Raw genomic sequence first — 20609 nt, forward strand, 5'->3', positions numbered from 1 at the left:
TTGAAAATTTTACTTTGGTTTCACATAGAGAGGGATTAAGTTAAAAGATAACCATGTATTTCAGTGCAGTTTTGACAAAGTAAAGATATCTAGTTATTAATTACCATGTATTACCAATTTAAAATAATTTAATTTTTAATAAAAACCTTTCTAACACTAGAGTCAATGTGAATGTCTTTTTTGATGGTCAAAAGACAGTCTAGTGGATTAAAGCTTAGGCATTTGGGGGATCTGACAGACCTCTTCTAGAATCTTGGCCTCATTTATTACTAGCCTTGTGACCTTGGGCAAATTACTCAATGTTCTCTTTTTTCTCCTGTGTAGCACAGAGATAATAACTACTTACTCAAGGAACTATTAGAATTAAAGAAAAGGAATGTAAAGCCCCTAATATAATGCCTAGGCTTGTAGTAAATGTTCAGTAAATGTTAACTTTATTGTCTGAGTTATTAATTTATGTTTTAAGCTTTTATTGTTAATAGCACGTGTATAGCACTATGTCAGAGACTCAGGAGATAGACTCTGACCCATTGCACCTGCTCTTATGGAAAATGAGGAAATAAGTCATATGCAGACAAAAGGCTAAATTAAAAAAAAAATACAATAGCAAACTTAGTGTGTTTACCAGCGATTTCCAGGCAAGCCTCTTGACCCTTGTGTTTCTGTTGTGCCTTCCCTGCCAGCCCCACTCTTGGAGTAAGTAGTTCATCCATGACTTTCTGTTACTACGAAAAGATTGCCTGTAGAGGTAATCCCATGGAGTCATTCTTTTTTTTTTTTTTTATTTCGACTGCGCTGGGTCTTCGTTGTGGTGTGGAAGCTCTCTAGTTGCCCCGCAGCATGTGGGATCTTAGTTCCGTGGGCTTGAACCCACATCCCCTACATTGAAAGGCGAAATCTTTACCACTGGGCCACCAGGAAAGTCCCTGGAGTCATTCTTTATTACTGTAGCTGGGTCCTCAGTGTTTCCTTAGTTCTCTTTCTCATTGGCCTTTCTTGTTCCTCAGCTCTTCCTTCCAATCCCCAAAACTCTCCAAGGAAATGGAGGCTGTTAGGTTAGAGTGCTCTTCCTCATCCTTACAAATTCCTTTCCATTTTTTAATATAATAGTTTTATTGAGATATAATTCACATACCATACAATCTCCCCATTTCAAGTGTACAGTTCCGTGGTTCTCAGTAGTGTATTCCTAGAGTTGTGTAACCATCACCATGATCAGTTCTAGAATATTTTCATCACCCCAAAAAGCAATCCTAGTACCTAGCTAGTAGTCACTCTGCATTTCCTCACAGTGCCTCTCCCTAGGCAACCACTTACCTTCTTTCTATCTCTATAGAATTGCCTATTCTGGAAATTTCATGAAAATCAATTTGAAGAATATATTCTTAAAAGTTGAAACTAGTAACTTTTCAAAATTTTCAAACTTTTCTGTTTGCGAAACTCGGATTAAAAATGAGATTTCTTAGTCAAATTGACAGACATTTGCAGATATTTCTCAGCATCCTGACCCTAACATCTTATTTTAGAAATCAGTGAGTGACTACTAGAAGCTAAGCTCCAGGAAAGCCAGGATATTTGTCTGTTTTATTAAATGCTGCATCTGCAGTACCTAGTGCCTGGCAGATACTGGTGACCTTCTGTGGGAATCCAGTAATGAATAAGACAAACACGATTCCTGCGGTCTGAGCTTGCATGCGTGTGTGTTCAGTCGCTTTGAGCTTTGGTAGACATTAAACAAATGTCCAGTTATAGTTGTGGTAAATACTATAAGGTAATGGGTGCCGATCATCCAGCTGAAAAGCTTCAAGCTCTAGATACTTTGCTCATTTTCTTTACATAGCCTCTGAACCCAAGCCTAGCACTGATGGAAGACATCATGATTCTGATTTACTCTGGAGAAGAATAGGGGGCCTCATAGATTATGTTCATTTTGCTAAAAGGTGTTTTGGCTAGTGTATCGACTAGAATAGATTACAAATCAAACAAGAAGGACCACAGACATGTGCAAGCAACAAGCAGATCACAACATGATGTACATCTGTCTCATGAAAAGGCCTATCAGTTCCCAGGGCTCTTTTCTGAAAGAGTAAATCCCGACCCCCAGCTGCTAATCTGTCAATGAGGATAAAAATGCAGAGACAGACAGGGACTTCAGGCTTGTCTGCTACTTTCTCAACTATTTTGGTCAGGAATTCTCACTGTGGTGTTGCAGATGTATCAAATCTAAATTAGTAAAGCCTTTTGCTATGTGTGTTTCCACTATGTTTTTGGTAGACTCTCATCATATGGGTATCCAAGCTGAATAGTGTTGTGGACTAAGAATTTTTGCCTTATGAACAAAGAAAAAAATTAAGGCTCCAGAGGTTACATGAACTAGCAGTGCAATAGAAAGCACTTGTATTTTATAGCACTGCTATAAAGGATTTGCTAGCTCAAATTATAGCCTGTTAAGACACAAATAGTAATAGAATATTTTAAACATTGTCTTAGATGAATTAAGTGTTTTCCAGTGTCACTGAAAAATTTTACAAATGTAACTGGTTTGTAAGTTCTTTGAGGTCTAATTGTGAAATGGCTTTGATTTCTCAGTTATTATTTCCAACTTATACTCCTTTCATCCTGGTATGGTGGCTCTTTAATCACATCCTAGTCATATTTTCTCCCCCCCATTCATGTTTTGTTTTCTTCTTTTTTTTAATGCTCTCCAAGATCATATGGTGGTAGAGCTTCAGTTAGAACCTTGGGTCTCTTGATTGTCAGGTTAGTGCTTAGGAGGTCACTGAAATTAACCTGGTCAGTTAAATTTTGAAGCCATGGATCTCAGTTTTCACTTTTAATATAGCTATCCAGTATTCTTAAGTTTAGGCACAACTATGACATTTCAGTTCAGTTCAGTTTCTCAGTCATGTCCGACTCTTTGCGACCCCATGGACTGCAGCACACCAGGCTTCCCTGTCCATCACCAACTCCCGGAGCTTGCTCAGACTCATGTCCATTGCGTTGGTGATGCCATCCCACCATCTCATTCTCTGTTGTCCCCTTCTCCTCCCGCCTTCAATCTTTCCCAGCATCGGGGTCTTTTCAAATGAGTCAGTTCTTCGCATCAGGGGGCCAAAGTATTGGAGTTTCAGCTTCAGCATCAGTCCCTCCAGTGAATATTCAGGACTGATTTCCTTTAGGATTGACTGGTTGGATCTCCTTGCCGTCCAAGGGACTCTCAAGAGTCTTCTCCAGCACCACGGTTCAAAGGCATCAGTTCTTTGGTGCTCAGCTTTCTTTAAAGTCCAACTTTCACATCCATACATGACTACTCGAAAAACCGTGGCTTTGACTAGACGGACTTTATTGGCAAAGTAATGTCTCTGCTTTTTAATATGCTGTTTAGATTGGTCATAGCTTTTCTTCCAAGGAGCAAGTGATTTTTAATTTCATGGCTGCAGTCACCATCTGCAGTGATTTTGGAGCCCAAAAAAATAGTCTGTCACTTTTTCCATTATTTCCCCATCTGTTTGCCATGAAGTGATGGACCGGATGCCGTGATCTTAGTTTTTGAATGTTGACTTTTTAGCCAACTTTTTTACTCTCCTCTTTCACTTTCATCAAGAGGCTCTTTAGTTTTTCGCTTTCTGCCATAATGGTCTCATCTTCGTATCTGAGGTTATTGATACTTCTCCCGACAGTCTTGATTCCAGCTTGTGCTCATCCAGCTCGGCATTTCACATGATGTATTCTGCATATAAGTTAACTAAGCAGGGTGACAATACACAACCTTGATGTACTCCTTTCCCTATTTGGAACCGGTCTGATGTTCCGTGTCCAGTTCTAACTGTTGCTTCTTGACCTGCATACAGATTTCTCAAGAGGCAGGTAAAGTGGTCAGGTATTCCCATCTCTTGAAGAATTTTCCACAGTTTGTTGTGATCCACACAGTCAAAGGCTTTGGCATAGTCAATAAAGCAGAAGTGGTTGTTTTTCTGGAACTCTATTGCTTTTTCGATGATGCAACGGATGACATTTAGTTTTATGTCATCTTTATTTCACTAAGTAGTATGTATTTATCAAGTTATTTATATGCATACAACTTCAGTTAGTTCTCAAAAATACCTTATACTATACGTATTACTTTCCTCATTTCATAGATAAAGGAACTGAGGCCGAGAAAATGAAATGACTTGCTCGGGGTCACTGGCTAGTAAAAGGCAGAGTTAGACTGAAAGATAGCATTTTTGTGTCAAGAGCTTGTGTTCTTGACATTTTGCTACGTGCTCTTCAGCACTGTGGTAGTGCTTGCTTTACATGATCTGGAAGCAGAATTAAACCCAGTATTTTTTTAAAGTGTAAAAATCTCTAAAAAGGTATATTCAGTGTTATGAAATGACATGCTTAATACCATATGTACGTGCACATATTAAATGCATAATTTCATGTAACAGTGATATTCCGAATCTTGCTCACATTTCGCATCAGCTCACATTTCTTCCTAACTGTGTTGTTGGTAACTTTACCTTGGCATCTTGCAGTCAGCCATGGTGGTGGTATTTACATCACAGAAATCTGCAAACACTACCAGTTCCAGTCAGGCTGTTTGTTTGTATTTTCTGGAAAGCTGGCTGTTAAACATTTATCAGCAGTGTGTGAGTGTGTGTGTGTGTGTGTATAAGTGGAACTGTTACAGCCTTTGAAGAATGGATAAGGGGCTAGTAACACAGATTCCCCTAGGGAGGGAACTGTGAAACTCTAATATTTTTATAGTAAAGAGATTAAACAGGAAGTATAGGGAAAAAAAGCCTCATGTTTGATGAGAATTAAAGTTTATATGAGTTAATAGTACCTTTAGTACTGCTGTCAAGTCTTTCAGGCCATTGTGACTGACACAGTGAATTGAAGTGTCCGGGAAAAGTGTACTGCCTTCTGACCTTTACTTCTAGCATTATATGTCATCAAGACTAAGTGAGAGAAAGAACAGAAAGAGTTAGCAGAAAATATAGATTGTTAAAACAACCTGTGTTAGTCATTGCACTGATGACTAGTTTCTGCTTTGTTCTGCCACCATATTCTTGACACTCTGGATGGAGATCTAATAGTCAATTGAGAAACAATGCTGGTTCTCAGAGTTTTTCTTTCCATAAATTATTGCTTTGTTTCTGCTATGCCACACACCTTTAGATCCCTGTGAAAAACAAAGAAACAGCTTCAGAGTATGGGATGAAATAATAAAAACATATTTTGAGTAAATTTATATTAGAGGCATATGAGTAGAATTTGCTATTGCTCTATAAAAAGTCCTTTAGTTGTTTCTAGAGTTCATGTTTTTAGAATCACTGTGATGCAGTCCTCATTACATCAAGAAGATCTGGATTATCATTTATATCAGAACCATTATTATCAGGAAATGGTCTTATTTTTTATTTCCATGCTGGTAGTCAAATGAGGAAGTTTGAATCTGTCCTTTAAGAAGTATTTCTTTAAAGAGATATGGAACTAAAATCCATTTTATTCCTGAAAGTTAGTATACATATTATATATGTTTAAAAAAACCGTGAGGATTCTCTGGCAATCCAGTGGTTAAGACTTGATACTTTCAGTGACATGGGCCTGGGTTTGCTTTCTGATTGGGGAACTAAGATCCCACAAGCTATGCTGGAGGGGCCCAAAAATAAACCAAAAACCCCACCTATTTGTGCATGTTTTTTTCCAGATGCTTTTCAATGGGAAAAATACTTGGAAGAGACTGGATCTTTAAGTGCTCCTTCAGAGTGTTTCAGACAGGTATGCCAAAATTCTGTAGATACCATATTGTATTTATTTTTGTAAACTATTAACTTGTTGAAGGGAATCTGTTATTGTTAGGTTCTATTAGTGTGAAGCGATCGTGGGATTGTGGCAGTGCTGCTTAACAACCAGATGGTCTCTTTGCATTCGTTGATTAAGAATTTACTTTATGTCAGGTATACTAAGCTCTTATGACTGCCCATCTGGAGGGAAAGACAGACATGTAAGTAATTAATTATAAAAAGTGTAATAACTATACTGGAAAGGGCTCACAGGTCCTATCTGAGGTAGTTGTAATGAAGGGAAGGATATTCCAGGCAGAGAGACCATCCAAAGGAAAGAGACATGAGCGTAAAAGAACCTGAGTGTTGAGGGATGGTATGGGTGGCTGGAGCACTAAGTAGGTAGAGGTGATAGTATGGGAGTGAGGTTAAAGTGTGGTGGCTTTTAAACTATACTGACTGTTTGGACTTTACACTGTTTGGACTTTACATTAGGCAGTGGTGAGCTGCCTTTTGGCTTACTTTAAGAGGAAAGGCCTAATCAAATTCTTATATTAGAAAGGCACTCAGGATGCATTTTAGAGGTTGTATTTGGTTTGCTTGGAAATGGGTGGATGATTGACAAGCAGTGGGCAACCATGTCGGGCTGTGTGTCAAGCCAAGGAGAGAGTTTGGAGATCTTTTTCTTAACCCTTACAGCACTCACTTTGTTCACCAACTGTTGCAACTGTTACTTAAAATGTTCCTCATGTATTCTGGTAACATAACTGACCGTTTGATTTTCCTAACAGTTAAAGAGTTTTAACAGAATTTTATTTGTATGTGTTTATGTATATAGTCTAAGATTCCGCCAGCTAATGACTTCAAAGTTGGCATGAAGTTGGAAGCCCATGACCCTCGCAATAAGACTTCAGTATGTATTGCTACAGTTGTTGGAGTTACAGGTGCCAGGCTGCGTTTAAGATTGGATGGTAGTGATAACCGAAATGACTTTTGGCGGCTTGTTGATTCTCCAGACATACAGCCTGTTGGGACATGTGAAAAGGAAGGGGACTTACTTCAGCCTCCACTGGGTAAGGATAAACAGTTTTAAAACAACATATTTTTGCTAATGTAATATTCAGTAGAAATAATTTTAACTGACCTTTTAAAAATCTCTTCTCCTGGGCATTCTGGCAAACAGATGGTCAGGTGGTTACTGTGGAGAAGGTTCGAGAAAGTAACTCAGTACCATATGTTATAGAGTTTCATTTAAGTACATATTTGGCATATGTGTGGCTAAAGGTTCCCCACTCCAGAGCAAGACTTCTTCTGCCTTAAAACTTGAAATGTCAGAAGCAGCTCTACTAGATTACACATGCAGATTCAGAAACCCTTCTGGGGGAGAAGTTTGTAGCATTTGATATGAGTCACTTCCTCCCTCAGTATTGTCTAATGAGCCATTCATCCTTTTTGTTATGGGGATTAGCGCAGCAGAAAGAGATGATTTTACATTGGGACTCCAATGTCAGACTTGGGAATTTCATTACACCTTTGTGGGAAGAAATCATAATGAGAGGGGTAGGAATCAGTACCTTTAGGTCTTTGTAAAGGAAGAGATTGATGGAACTCTTCAGCAAAGGTTTTTTAATATAAAACTCTTGATTTTGACCAAGTTTTTAAGAGAAACACAGTACGTGACCCTAATTTTGTGCAAAAATTTTCTGTTTTAATACTTTGGTGTACCATGGTATTCTGTAGAATATAAGTATTTGGTTTATTACTTACACATTCTGAGTGAATGGTGGGTATTGGTTTTTGTTTCTTTTTTACAATGCTAAAACTGAAAATGCTCTATTATAATGCACAGTGAAAGAATGAATTGTTTTTTGTCTCCAACTAGTGAAAGATGCCATGAGAATAAAAAATTTAAGACAATAATAACTATTCTTTTTAGCAACATCGTTATATATTGTCTTTGCTCTAATGGTTAATTAATACTAACTTGGTTTAAAATATTTTTAAAAACTAATCAAGTATGTGTTATTCCCAAGAAGATGGTTTAGGATATGTATGTTTTCTGCTTTTCCCCTTTTCTTCATAACATTCACATTTTTTTGTTGCTTATTTTTATAATATTTCTTAAATCATACAGACTTTTGTAACAGATATACATCTGAGGCTTAGTGCTTCCCTGTTTGGGTTTTATTTCTCTATTGCTGCTGCTGCTAAGTCGCTTCAGTCATGTCCGACTCTGTGCGACCCCATAGACGGCAGCCCACCAGGCTCCCCCTTCCCTGGGATTCTCTAGGCAAGAACCTGGAGTGGGTTGCCATTTCCTTCTCCAAGGCATGAAAGTGAAAAGTGAAAGTGAAGTCGCTCAGTTGTGTCCGACCCTTAGCGACCCCATGGACTGCAGCCTACCAGGCTCCTCCGTCCATGGGATTTTCCAGACAAGAGTACTGGAGTGTGGGGTGCCATTGCCTTCTCCATATTTCTCTATTGACAATATGCTAGTATGTGTTTGTATTTTGTTTAAAGGAAACATAGCTGTTGTGATTGTCAGCATTTCAGACACATAACCAAGTTTATAATCATTCTTTTTTCAAATTACTTTTAGAGTTTATTAATTAAAAATATGAAATACATAGAAATACATGCTGATTAGTATGTATTTTGACACCACATAATAAAAAAATACAATTTTTGCCAATTTGCTCATGAGATGCTTTTGAAAAGTTTCCATTGTAATATAACACAGCTTACATAGTTTTACTTTTTAAAAGGTTTATTTATTTAAATGTTAAAGGTTATTATTTAAAATTATTTTTTAAAGTTTTAACATACACGGAGAAAAGTGTACAGCTTATAAATTAACACACTTGTATAAAAACCAACACCCAAAGAAAGAGAACATTGTCAGCACCCTAGAAGCCCCATTCCTGCTGATCCCCAGTCATATCCTCCTCCTTCCCAAAGGTAACTACTGTCCGACTTCCTAATATCATGAATTAGTTTTAGCTGTGTTTGAATTTTTTGCATGCACTCTGATCTGTGTTTGACTTTAGGCAATTCAGAATTAAGGAAAATGCTAAATTTAAAAAAGTCATGGTACCTCATGTAATAGGATAAGATGCAGGTTAAGAGAAAGGCATAAGGACCAGAGAATGATTGTCATGAGCTATTCTAACCATAGTGTGGAGAATCCATGCTCTGGATAACTATTTAATATTAGGTATCACTAGTAATACTGATTTATTTTAAGGGAGTGTGTAACAACCCTTTATAATTCCCCAGCAACAATTATTTTCCTAGTCAGATTAAGGGTGTTTTGGTACATGATTATTATAAAACGACTTTCTGTCTGAACTTTCTTGTATATTTTATCCTATTGATGGACCCATTGGCAATGTGATTCATGTGCCTCCCTATCTTAATGCATGTATTCATCAGGGATACATGCCAAGTTCTCACCAACCAATTCTGGCATCAAGGCAGGCAAGTATTGCGTGTAACAGATTGCCCCCAGAAAATAGTAAAGCTAGCAGACTCCTGCTCCCTGCTGCACATGCCACATGCTGTGATAGTCACCATTAATTGATGAGATCTCTAGAGAATACACAGGTTGAGTCTATTTTGATAGCATTTGATACAAATCCTAATATGAGATCATTTAGTGTGTGTAGGGATTGCTAAAGTGAGAGCTGTCTTTTTTCCCAACTTTATGTATGAAAAATTTCAAACATACAGAAAAGGTGAAAGAATTTTCTGGTGAACACCCACATACCCACTACTTAGGTTCTACCTGTTATCATTTTACTATACTTGCTTTATTGCTTACTTGCCTTTCTGTCAGTTCATCAGTGAAGTATATTTTTAAATGCATTTCAGGATAAGTTATTGACATCAGTACACTTCCCCTAAATACTTTAGCATGCATATCATTAACTAGAGTTCACTGTTTATTTACAGTTTGTTTTTCTTTTGAGGTAAAATTTACATACAGTGAAATGTACCATCATAAGTGTACATTTACTGAGTTTGACAGAAAACTGTCTTTCTGAAAGGAAGTAAGGCAGAGGCTCTGAGGAAAAAAAGGGGCTGGTCATCTTTTGCAGACTTTTTACCCTGCATGTGTGGTGGTTGGTGGGGAATGGAAGCTTTCCTGGGTTTTGAATTGGATCTCTCCTAGTATTATGGCCCATTCCCAGCATATATGTGTATGTTTGTGAACCCTAGCTAGTGGCTTTTTTAAAATGAGAATTTCTACCCCCACTGTAGCATTCTTGTCTAACAGTACAGTGGATACAGTAGTACTGATTGGAGGGTGCACCTGCTCCTCTAGCCCATTTCCTGCGTTCCTTGATAAGAAAGTCATTCTTTGGAGAAGAATGGTAAATGGAGCATTTTTTATGCCAACTTGCTATAATATCACAGAGAGGCTTTTAAAAAATACCTGCTTTATTTTATAAAATAGGGTACCAGATGAACACATCATCTTGGCCAATGTTCCTCTTGCGAACACTGAGTGGATCTGAAATGGCACCTGCAGCATTCTTTAAGAAGGTAAGAAAGATGTTATAAAAAGCTTCCGTCAACTGGGCTGTGTTTGTTTTTTTTTTTATTGATTTAGTGGGGATTCTTAAATACTTTGTCTTCTCTAACGTGTATTGAAAATACTTTGCAAACTGCTTGATTGGCAAATGTGTTAGTCTGCTCAGGCTGCTGTAGCAAAGTACCACAGACTGAGTGGCTTAAAGTAACTGAAATTTATTTTTTCACATTTCTGGAGGCTAGAAGTCCAAGATCAAAGTGTCATCAGGGCTGGTTTCTGGTGAGGTGTCTCTTCTCAGCTTATAGTCTAAACTGTGTCCTCACATGGCCTCTGCTCTGTGCATGTGGTGGAAGGAGAGCAATCTCTGGTTTTCCTTTCTTTTCTTGTAAAGAAGTCCTGGGCTTGGAGCCCCACCCTTATGACCTTACTTAACCTTTATTACCTCCTTAAAGGCCCTGCTTCTAAATATACTCACATTGGGAATTAGGGCTTCAGTTTATGAATTTTGAAAAGATGTAACTCATTTCATAACAGTGGCTTAAACAGAAGTTTATTTCTCACTTTGACTCACTCACGCTTCTTGGTTTATAGACAGCCATCTTCTCCTCTTTGAGTCTTTACATGAGTTACATATCTGTGTCCTAATTTCCTCCTCTTAGGACACTGGTCATATTAGAACCCACCATAATGACGTTATTTTAACTTAATTATCTCTTTAAAGACCCTGTCTCCAAATACAGTCACATTCTGAGGTATTGGATGAGGAATTAAACATACGTGTTTTGGTGGGATAGGGGGTGAGACACAGTTCAGCCCGTAACAGCAAGTCATAAAAAAGGCTCAGTTTTCATCACTCAGTAGTCAAAATGAATTAGTACCTCTTTCTTGACCTCAGATATAAATGGGTACTTTACTGGAAGCAGATGTTTGTTATCATTTTTTATTTACCTTCAGAAGTGAAACTTCTCAGTTTGCAGCGTTAGTCATCTCTTTGATATTGGAGAAAATGATGGGACAAGAAAACTTGAAAGTTATTTGGACAGATTTGGTTGCAGAAGTAAAAGAATGTTAAAAACAGTCATCAGAAAGAATTTTTTTATAAGGAAATACTTGTTATATAACAAAGAGGGAAAATTCCAAAAATAGTTTATGCTCTTGAGAAAATGTTGAAAGAGAGTACACTGTGTTAAGAAACAGTGAATGAAAGCTAAGTTTTAGTTTAATTATGGGTCAAAATATTTCTTACTCTCTGTCCTCATTGTTTTTTCAGTTAGTTAAATTTTATTACAGCCATTCGTATCAGGAATGGTAAACATTGATTATAGTTTTAAAACCTTTTCAAGAAGGTTAAATATACAAAGATGTGAAATGTCAATTGACATGATTTCTGCATTGCAGAGAAAAATTCTTTGAGTACAGCTTTGAGCAGCGTGAAATGCTATAAGTGGGCTTGCCTTACCAGCAAGGGGCACAGGTGAATGCAGTCCTTTTGGGCACTGTGTAAAGCGTATTTGATGATAGCTAATAACAGAGATGTTTTGTAGTAGTCTTTATTTGGTACTTATTAGCTTAGACTGTGGCTTTAGAAAAGCCATTGGATCTATTTTAATTATCGGATTGTTTTATCGGCTAGTCACATGCCACATGTCACATACATTGTGTTTTTCATTTTTAAAATTATACAAGTAATTTATCTTTGTGTATGTGGAGGAATCAAGCTATATCCTTAACTAAAGTGGAAAATGAGTGTCCATTTATCCCATCCATTCCTCCATTCTACTCTTCTCTCCAAAAAGGTCTTCATGACCTTTATCTGTGCATTTACAAACATATATGGACTTTTATTTCTTAAATGTAAATTGGAATATATACTGTGGTTTAGTTTTTCCCCTAAAGTGTGTATACTTTGGAAATTTCCATTTTGTTTCATACATATTTTAGGTTGTATTGCTCTCTTCTGTGGTATGGATTACCATAACTGATTTAACCTCTCCCTAAGGATTAATGTTTAGGTTGTCTCCATATTCTTGTTTAAATCATCTACAGTGGACATTCTTGTATAGAACTTTTTATATAACTATGAATGGCTACACTCTTATTAATAGAAGTAGAATTCCAGTGTCTTTCAAGTAGTGTTGAAATATATTGTTAAATTGCACCTAAAAAGGGTGTTCCAAACTATTCTCCAGTATTAGTGTTTAGATATATTCATATTCACATTCCCATACCTTTACTAGCATTGAATATTATCCATCTTTTAAAATTGGGTGAATCTTTTTTGGAGGTGGGGATGGTAATGGTATCCCATTGTAATTTGTATAGAAGTAATTACCAGTGAAATGGAACTTTCAAAATGTGTTTAATGGCTTTTTATTTTTCTGTGAATTGCCTGATTATAGCCTTTGCCTGTTTTTCTACTGGATTTCTTTTCTTACTCTTACTTACTTGTGGGGTGCCCTTTTCAGCCAAGCTTGAAACTTGACTAGGAGCCATGTTAAATCCTCACTCCTTCTTTACCCTGCGCTCTGGATAGCCAATTAATTAGGAAGGCCCACCTACTTAGCTTGCTAATTATTTCTTTGTTGTGTCTCTTCTTCCTACTTATTACCACTCCTGCAGGCTTTTCTCTTGTGTGGACTATTCAAATAGCCTTGTAACTGCCTCTAACACCCTTACACACAATGCTAGAAATATCTGATACAGAAGCCATACTGCATTATTCCATACTTAAAACTCCTTTGAAGTTCCCATTTGCATTCAGGATGAAATATGTTTGTTAATATGGCCTTTAAGGTACCCTGTGATCTGGTTTACAGTTGCCACTTCTTGCTTTGCATCTTAAGTTCTAAATTGCTTGTAATAGGCTGTCCATACCACGTTCCCCCTTTTAAAAGACTGATTATCTATGGTTTGCTCCTATTTTTCTTGTAACATTCATCTCAGGCATTAAATCCTCCAAGATACCTTCCCTAATTTCACCTCTCTATTCTTATACTTCTGTAGCACTTTGTGTATATGTCAGTCTTTGTAGATATTGGATTATATTATTATTTTCACTCTTTCTTGCTTCCTAGACTATAGTTCCTTTTGAGAAGTTAATATGACTTTGTATTCTTGTTGCCTATCCTATGTCCTGATACATACTTATTTGTTCAATGAATGAAGAAAGAATAAGAAGTACAAGAAGGTGAATACTTAAAGAGGGAGAAGATGGGTTTAGTTTAGTTTTTGAAAAGTGCCTCCGACAAGTTTGAGGAGGAATGACTACCACCAGACATTGACATAAAGTATTTAGAATGTAGAAATAAGATTTGGCTTGGGTACATGGATTTGCGATTTTTTAGCTTAAATAATAGTGATAGAAGCCTTGAGCGTGAATGAGCCAGTTCAAAGGCAAAACAGAGAAGGAGAGAAGAGTGTCAAGTTTAGAACCTTGAGAAATACCCACTCACCTTTATGATATATAAGTACCCATATCAGGAACTTAGTAGAGGTCAGTTAAAAGGAAAGCTGATTCTTGACTATTTTATAGAGGAAGTTCATCAGTTACGTTAGCAAGAACTAAAGACCAACTGAAAAGTGTCCTCAGACAGAGTTAAGTTTGTAATTGTGAAGGCAGAATATTGTTAGAGTTCATTCCTAATGGCCTCAGTTTACACTGAAATGGGAAACCGACAAAGGCTAGAGGGGAGGATTCATACATATTCATACATATTCCACCACCAAGGCAGAGAGCTTACTCTGTGGTTTTATTATTAACAGAATAATAAACATTTAATGAGGAAACATTGGTCTTAAGGCAAATGATAAAGGTTTGGAATAGCTGCCATATGGGATGGGAGAGGGATCGACCTAGGGACATATGACAGTATTTTGGAGGGTTCACCTGAAGACGAAGACTAAACATATGTAGCACTGCGTGTAATACACATGTGGGAATTTTCTCCAGCAGTGCTCAGCAGCTAAGTATAAATAGGTAAAGTGGAGGGTGATCCTGAACTAAGGTTTGGAGATAATAGAACCAGGACAAGGGGATAAGTTGGTTTGGGGTGCTGAGAAGAAAGTGGTGATATGATGCTCTGTAACCTGGATGTGAAAGGGTATGATAGAAGTTGCGTCTTTGGTCCTTTTCTTTATACAGTAGTTCTCAACAGGGGATGTTTTTGGTTATCACAACTGTGTGTGTGGGGGGGTGCTACTTATATCTAGTGAGTAGAGACAAGGGATACTACTAAACATACTACAATGCACGGAACACCCCCCACAACAGAATGTTCTGATCCCAAATGACAATAATGTCATGTTTGAGAAACTGATCTGTATTAATTCCTTGGTGATTAATCTAATTCCTGACTTTAAATACAGTTTATTTGCAGATGCCTTTCAGATTTATATTTCTGGTCCAGACCTTTTGCTCCCAACTCAGACTTTTATATCCAGCCCACCTACTCAGTATCCCTCCTTGAGGATGTGTCTAATAGACATCAAACTGCTCAACCTGCAGCCTTTCCCATATCAAGGAATAGCAACTGTCTTTCCATTTGCTTAAACCAAAAACCTAGGTGATTATTTGTCACACACTGCATCCAGTCATATGGACTGGATGCAGTGTGTGACAGAAAAAACCCCATTTCCTTTATCTTTAAAATATATTTGAAATCCAACTACTTCTTGCCATCTCAATTGCTGTCAGACTGGTACAAGCTGCCTTTATCTCTCACTTGGATTATTGAGTAACCTCTTTATTGATCTCTTTACAGTCTGTTGTCAACATAGCAGCCAGAGTCTTCCTTTTAAAACATAAGTGAGATTATACCACTCTTCTCCTCAAAGTCATCCAGGGGCTCCCTGATTTACTCAGGGTAAAAGCCAGAGTTCTTACTTTCCACAATTTTACATGATATGACCCCTCATTATCTCTCTGACCTTGTTTCCTATTGCCCTCCTACTTGCATACTACATTTTAGCCATACTCTGCTTCCTTGTTCTTTGAACATTTCAGACACGTCTTCTGTTTTAGGGCCTTGGTTCCTAGCTGTTGTCTCTGCCTAAAGCACTCTTCCTCTAGGTAACTGGCTAATAATCTCCTTCAGGCTTCTGTTCACATGTCACCTTCCAGATGAAGCTTGTCCTGATTGCCCTATTTATTTATTTTTAAAGAATTTTATTTATTTATTTATGGCTGTGCATGCTGTGTGTTTGTTGCTGCACGGACTTTTTTTTTTTTTTTTTTTTTGGTTTTATTTATTTATTTTTTAAATTAGTTTATTTATCTATTTTTTAACTTTACAATATTGTATTTGTTTTGCCATACATTGACATGAATCCACCATGGGTGTACATGTTTTTCCCTTCCAGAACCCCCCTCCCACCTCCCTCCCCATCCCATCCCTCCAGGTCATCCCGGTGCACCAGCTTCAAGCGCCCTGTATCATGCATCGAACCTGGGCTGGCAATTCGTTTCACATATGATAATTTACTTTAGTTTTGGTGAGCAGGGGCTACTCTCTAGTTGCAGTGTGTAGGCTTCTCATTGTGGTGGTTTCTCTTGTTGCAGAGCACAGGCTCTAGGGCACACTGGCTTCTGTAGTTGTGGCACCCGGGCTCTAGAGTGCAGGCTCAATAGTTGTGGTGCATGGGCTCAGTTGTTCCACAGCACGCGGGATCATCCCGGATCAGGGATCAAACCCGTGTCTCTTGCATTGGCAGGTGGGTTCTTTGCCACTGAGCAACCAGGGAAGCCCTGATTGCCCTATTTATAATCTCACAACCCCTCCCCTGCATTGCTCTCTGCATCTCCCTTACTCTGCTCTGCTCTCTCTTTCTGCAAAGCATTTATCATTTATAACATAGAATATATTTTACTTATTATGTTCCTCATCTTTCTCTTTACTAGCATGTGAGCAGTGCACAGGTGGGGTTTTTTGTTTATTTTGCCAGCTAATATTGGGTTGGCCAAAAAGTTCATTGGTGTTCAGGTTTTTCTGTAAGATGTTACAGAACATCTTACAGAAAAACCTGAATGAACTTTTTGGCCAACCCAATATACATCAAGAACCTTCAGGAGTGTCTGGCACTTAGTAGACACTCGGTAAATAGTTGTAAATGGATAAATGAAGGTTAAAGGACTAGAATTCTTGATGAAATCAAAGAAGTAATTGATTAAAAGTAAGAAAGTAGAAATTTAAGGATAGGAGTTTGTGATCAGAGGTAGACTCCAGGAATATAGCTGTGAACGTAGCTATAAAAGAACTCCTTCCTTTATGGAGCTTACCTTCTTGCTGTGTAAATTTATAGTAAATCATAATAAATGCATTGTATTATGCTTGATAGTTGTATATGCTAAGGAGAACAGAGGGGTGACGTTTTAGATAGTTTGGCAAGGAAGGTCTTGCTGAGAAGGTGCCATTTGAGTGAAGATGTGAAGGAAGGGAGAGAATGAACCTTGAGACTACAAGGTTAAAAGTATTTCAGGCAGAAGGGTAATATAGGTAATGCTAAGACTGGCTTCAATCAGTGGGATATTGGGGAAAATAGCCTGTAAGAAGAACCATATTGTAGGTAAGCAAGAAGGGAGGTTAAAAGGCCATTCTTTGCTAGCCACCTTTTAGAACAGAATCATTTTCTTACAGTAAAAGAAAAGAGAATGATCCCTTTTTATTTAAGCTTTTGCTTTTGCAGATTGTATCTTTGTGTTTAGGAAGTCATTCAAGAACGGATAATGACAAACTATATTCTTTTAAAACATATCTTAAAGCAACTTTTGTATCATTACCTTTTGTTGACAGCAGAGGGAACCATTTTGCAAATTATCTAAATCTGGAAGGAAGTTGGTTGTTTTCTGATAAAGCCCTTTCATTTACTATGTTATGAAAAAAGAGTCAATTTGTTATGAAACAAATTAAAATTTGTTTTCTTCTAGAGCTCTTTTAATACTGATTTGTGTAAGAAAATTTGATAGGGTATTAATGAAATTTAGAAGAAATAGGGGCTTCCCTGGTGGCTCAGATGGTAAAGAATCTGCCTGCAATGCACAAGACCTGGGTTTGATCCTTGAGTCGGGAAGATCCCCTGGAGAAGGGAATGGCTACCCACTTCAGTATTCTTGTCTGAAGAATTCCATGGATGGAGGAGCCTGGTGGGCTACAGTCCACCGAGTTGCAAAGAGTCAGACACGACTGAGGGAACAGAGAAATCATGGGATGATGAGATGGGTTTAAAGGGGACATTTTTAAAAGGCACCCATCTACCAGATAAGTTTTAAAAATTATATCTTGTTGAAAAAGGTAGTTCAGAGCTTGTTTACTGTTCTCCAGGTGATCCTTTGGTTCATTCATTTAAAAAACTGCTTGCCATTTGGTACTGTGCTGGAAATAACAATATGAAAAAGATCTCAGAGGAGTGAACACATTTTAATAATAGTTTCACAATTGAAGGCAAGAGTGCCTCTTTGGTGGGCCTCGGAATAGCAGGCATTGTTCAGGGAAGCTTTAAAGAGATCAGGAGAACTGGGTTTTGAGGTGTGGAAGAGTTGGAACTGGCTTGGCAGATGTTGGGGTGTAGAGTGTTCCAGAAAATTGGCTACTTAGACTTAAAATCTAGCTCTGATACTTATGGTGTAGTCTTAGGCTATTGTACATCAGTTTTATCATCTGTAAGATGAGTATAATAACTGCACTGGCTTCATAGGACTGTTGTGAGAATTACATGTGAGAATTATATAGAAAATATTTAAACTGTGCATATACTCAACAATTGAAGGTGGTTGTTTTTGTTCAGTCGCTAAGTTGTGTCTGACTGCACCCCTACAGACTGCAGCACACCAGGCTTCCCTGTCCTTCACTGTCTCCCAGAGTTTGCTCAAACTCCTGTCCATTGAGTCGGTGATGCCATCCAACCATCTCATCCTCTGTTGCTCCCATCTCCTTCTGCCCTCCATCTTTCCCAGCATGAGGGTCTTTTCCAGTGAGTCAGCTCTTTGCATCAGGTGGCCAAAGTATTGGAGCTTCAGCATCAGTCCTTCCAGTGAATATTCAGGGTTGATTTCCTTTAGGGTTGACTGATTTGATCTTCTTGCTGTCCAAGAGACTCCCAAGAGTCTTCTCCAACACCACAGTTCGAAAGCATCAATTCTTCGGCACTCAGCCTTCTTTATGGTCCAACTCTTACAACTGTACATGACTGTTGGAAAAACTGTAGCTTTGACTATATGGATCTTTGTCAGCAAAGTGATGTCTCTGCTTTGCCATCCCAAAGGAAAAGAAATGCAAGAAGGCAAAGTGGTTGTCTGAGGAGGCCTTACAAATAGCTGAGAAAAAAAGAGAAGGGAAGGGCAAAGGAGAAAGGGGAAGATACACCCAACTGAATGCAGAGTTCCAGAGAAGAGCAGGGAGAGATAAAAAGCCTTCTTAAGTGAACAATGCAAAGAAATAGAGGAAATTGAAGGTTAACCCTTTTATAATGTGTTTCCTGATATTTATTTTCTGATTTCTGGAAGTCTTAATGAAGAGAAAGTTAACTTTTAATGTTGTTATTCTAGAGATCTAGGGGGTGGAATTGGCAGGTTGTAGTCTCTGAATGTGAGTGTTACAGGGAAAGGATGCGTCTAGGGTAGTGGTTCTCAGCCTTGGATGCACAGTAGAATCATCTGGGCAATCAAAATGTGCCCTAGGCCCCATGTCAGACCAGTTTAATCAATATCTCTGTCAATATAGCCCCAGGAGATTCTAATGTTTAGTCAGGCTGAGAACCAAAGGTCTAGGGCCATTTCCAGGTTTCTGACTTGGGTAACTGGGTTGCTGATGGTGCCATTTACTGGGATAAAAAGCAGAGTGGAAAAAAAGAAGATGTTGCTTTTAATGTAGCCCTTGGTCTAAGAATCCTGTTAGCATTTGTATGCTTTAGCTTTTTGTAATTAAGGAATGCTTTTAAATATTTGTTGGATTGCATATCATAAATGACCCCAGACTGTGACTTTCATGTTCCTGTATCTACATTTTATATTTTGAGTTTCTTTTTAGATATTATCTGCTGCTGTTCCTTCTCTTTGGACTTATCTTTCAAATTACTCTATGCTGCTGCTGCTGCTGCTGCTGCTAAGTCGCTTTAGTTGTGTCCAACTCTGTGCGACCCCATAGACAGCAGCCCACCAGGCTCTGCCGTCCCTGGGATTCTCCAGGCAAGAACACTGGAGTGGGTTGCCATTTTCTTCTCCAATGCATGAAAGTGAAAAGTGAAAGTGAAGTCGCTCAGTTGTGTCCGACTCTTCGCGACCCCATGGACTGCAGCCTGCCAGGCTCCTCTGTCCATGGGATTTTCCAGGCAAGAGTACTGGAGTGGGTTGCTATTGCCTTCTCCGCAAATTACTCTATAATTTACATATTTTTAGGTTTGTTTGACTCCCTCTTTTAAAATTTCTTGTTATTGCTTCCTCCTCTTCATCCTGTCTGGCCTCCCAACCCCTGCTACCACCACTATTAGAATGTAATGTCTACAAGAACAGGGATCTTGATATTTTTGTTCACCTATGAATGGTAAATTCCCAGTACATAGTATGTAATACATATTTCTTGAATGAATGAATGACCATCAGGCTGGTTTTGTTTTCTTCTAGGTTCTTGACTATGCTCCAGAGTAAGTGAGATATTGTAGAGCAGAGTTTCAAAGGGATCTGTGAGAACTGTCTCTTCCTGTATTTAATTGATAAACATGGAGCTTAATTTTTGGTTGCTGAAGATTGTAAGAATAAATACAGTTGAGCAAATGCTTCTTAATACATCTTAACAATGAAAACTTTTTTTTTTAATATTTTGGTAGGAACCACCAAAGCCACCTCTAAATAATTTTAAAGTGGGAATGAAACTTGAAGCTGTAGACAGAAAGAACCCTTATCTGATCTGCCCTGCAACTATTGGAAATGTTAAAGGAGATGAAGTTTATATCACATTTGATGGCTGGAGCAGAGCTTTCGATTATTGGTGCAAGTATGATTGTCGAGATATTTTCCCAGTTGGGTGGTGTAACCTAACAGGAGATATATTACAACCACTAGGAAGTAATGGTAAGATAATAACTAACTAATACATGTTCTTTTATTTTATTGAAGTTAGATCTAACTGCTGTTGACACTGAGGGTAGGATGCTGTTGACATTGAGGGTAGGACTTCATGCCCAACTGAGGAACAGCAAGCAGAACAGTGAGGGCACTGTTCAGGTTAGAGAACTCTAGGTAAAAAGTTATAATTAGAATTCTTGAGGGTCAGCACAACATCATGGTCTGAATTCATAGACCACACTGGCCA

At 38.1% G+C, this 20609-nt stretch overlaps 1 protein-coding gene across 5 annotated transcripts in view; it reads left to right on the top strand.

Annotated features, from left to right (window-relative positions):
- The window catches only part of SCML2 (Scm polycomb group protein like 2), a 115458-nt gene that overhangs the window by 26711 nt on the left and 68138 nt on the right, over positions 1-20609 (top strand). For all 5 annotated transcript variants that reach the window (XM_081564665.1, XM_081564666.1, XM_081564667.1 and 2 more), the window contains exons 4-7: positions 5699-5769; positions 6613-6847; positions 10231-10319; positions 20125-20368. In XM_081564665.1, the coding sequence (XP_081420791.1) occupies positions 5699-5769; positions 6613-6847; positions 10231-10319; positions 20125-20368 (639 nt within the window). The remainder of the gene's footprint in view (positions 1-5698; positions 5770-6612; positions 6848-10230; positions 10320-20124; positions 20369-20609) is intronic.

Source organism: Giraffa tippelskirchi, chromosome X (assembly GCF_054371585.1).
Source record: "Giraffa tippelskirchi isolate mGirTip1 chromosome X, T2T-mGirTip1v1.2.pri, whole genome shotgun sequence".
NCBI classification, from domain to species: Eukaryota; Metazoa; Chordata; class Mammalia; order Artiodactyla; family Giraffidae; genus Giraffa; species Giraffa tippelskirchi.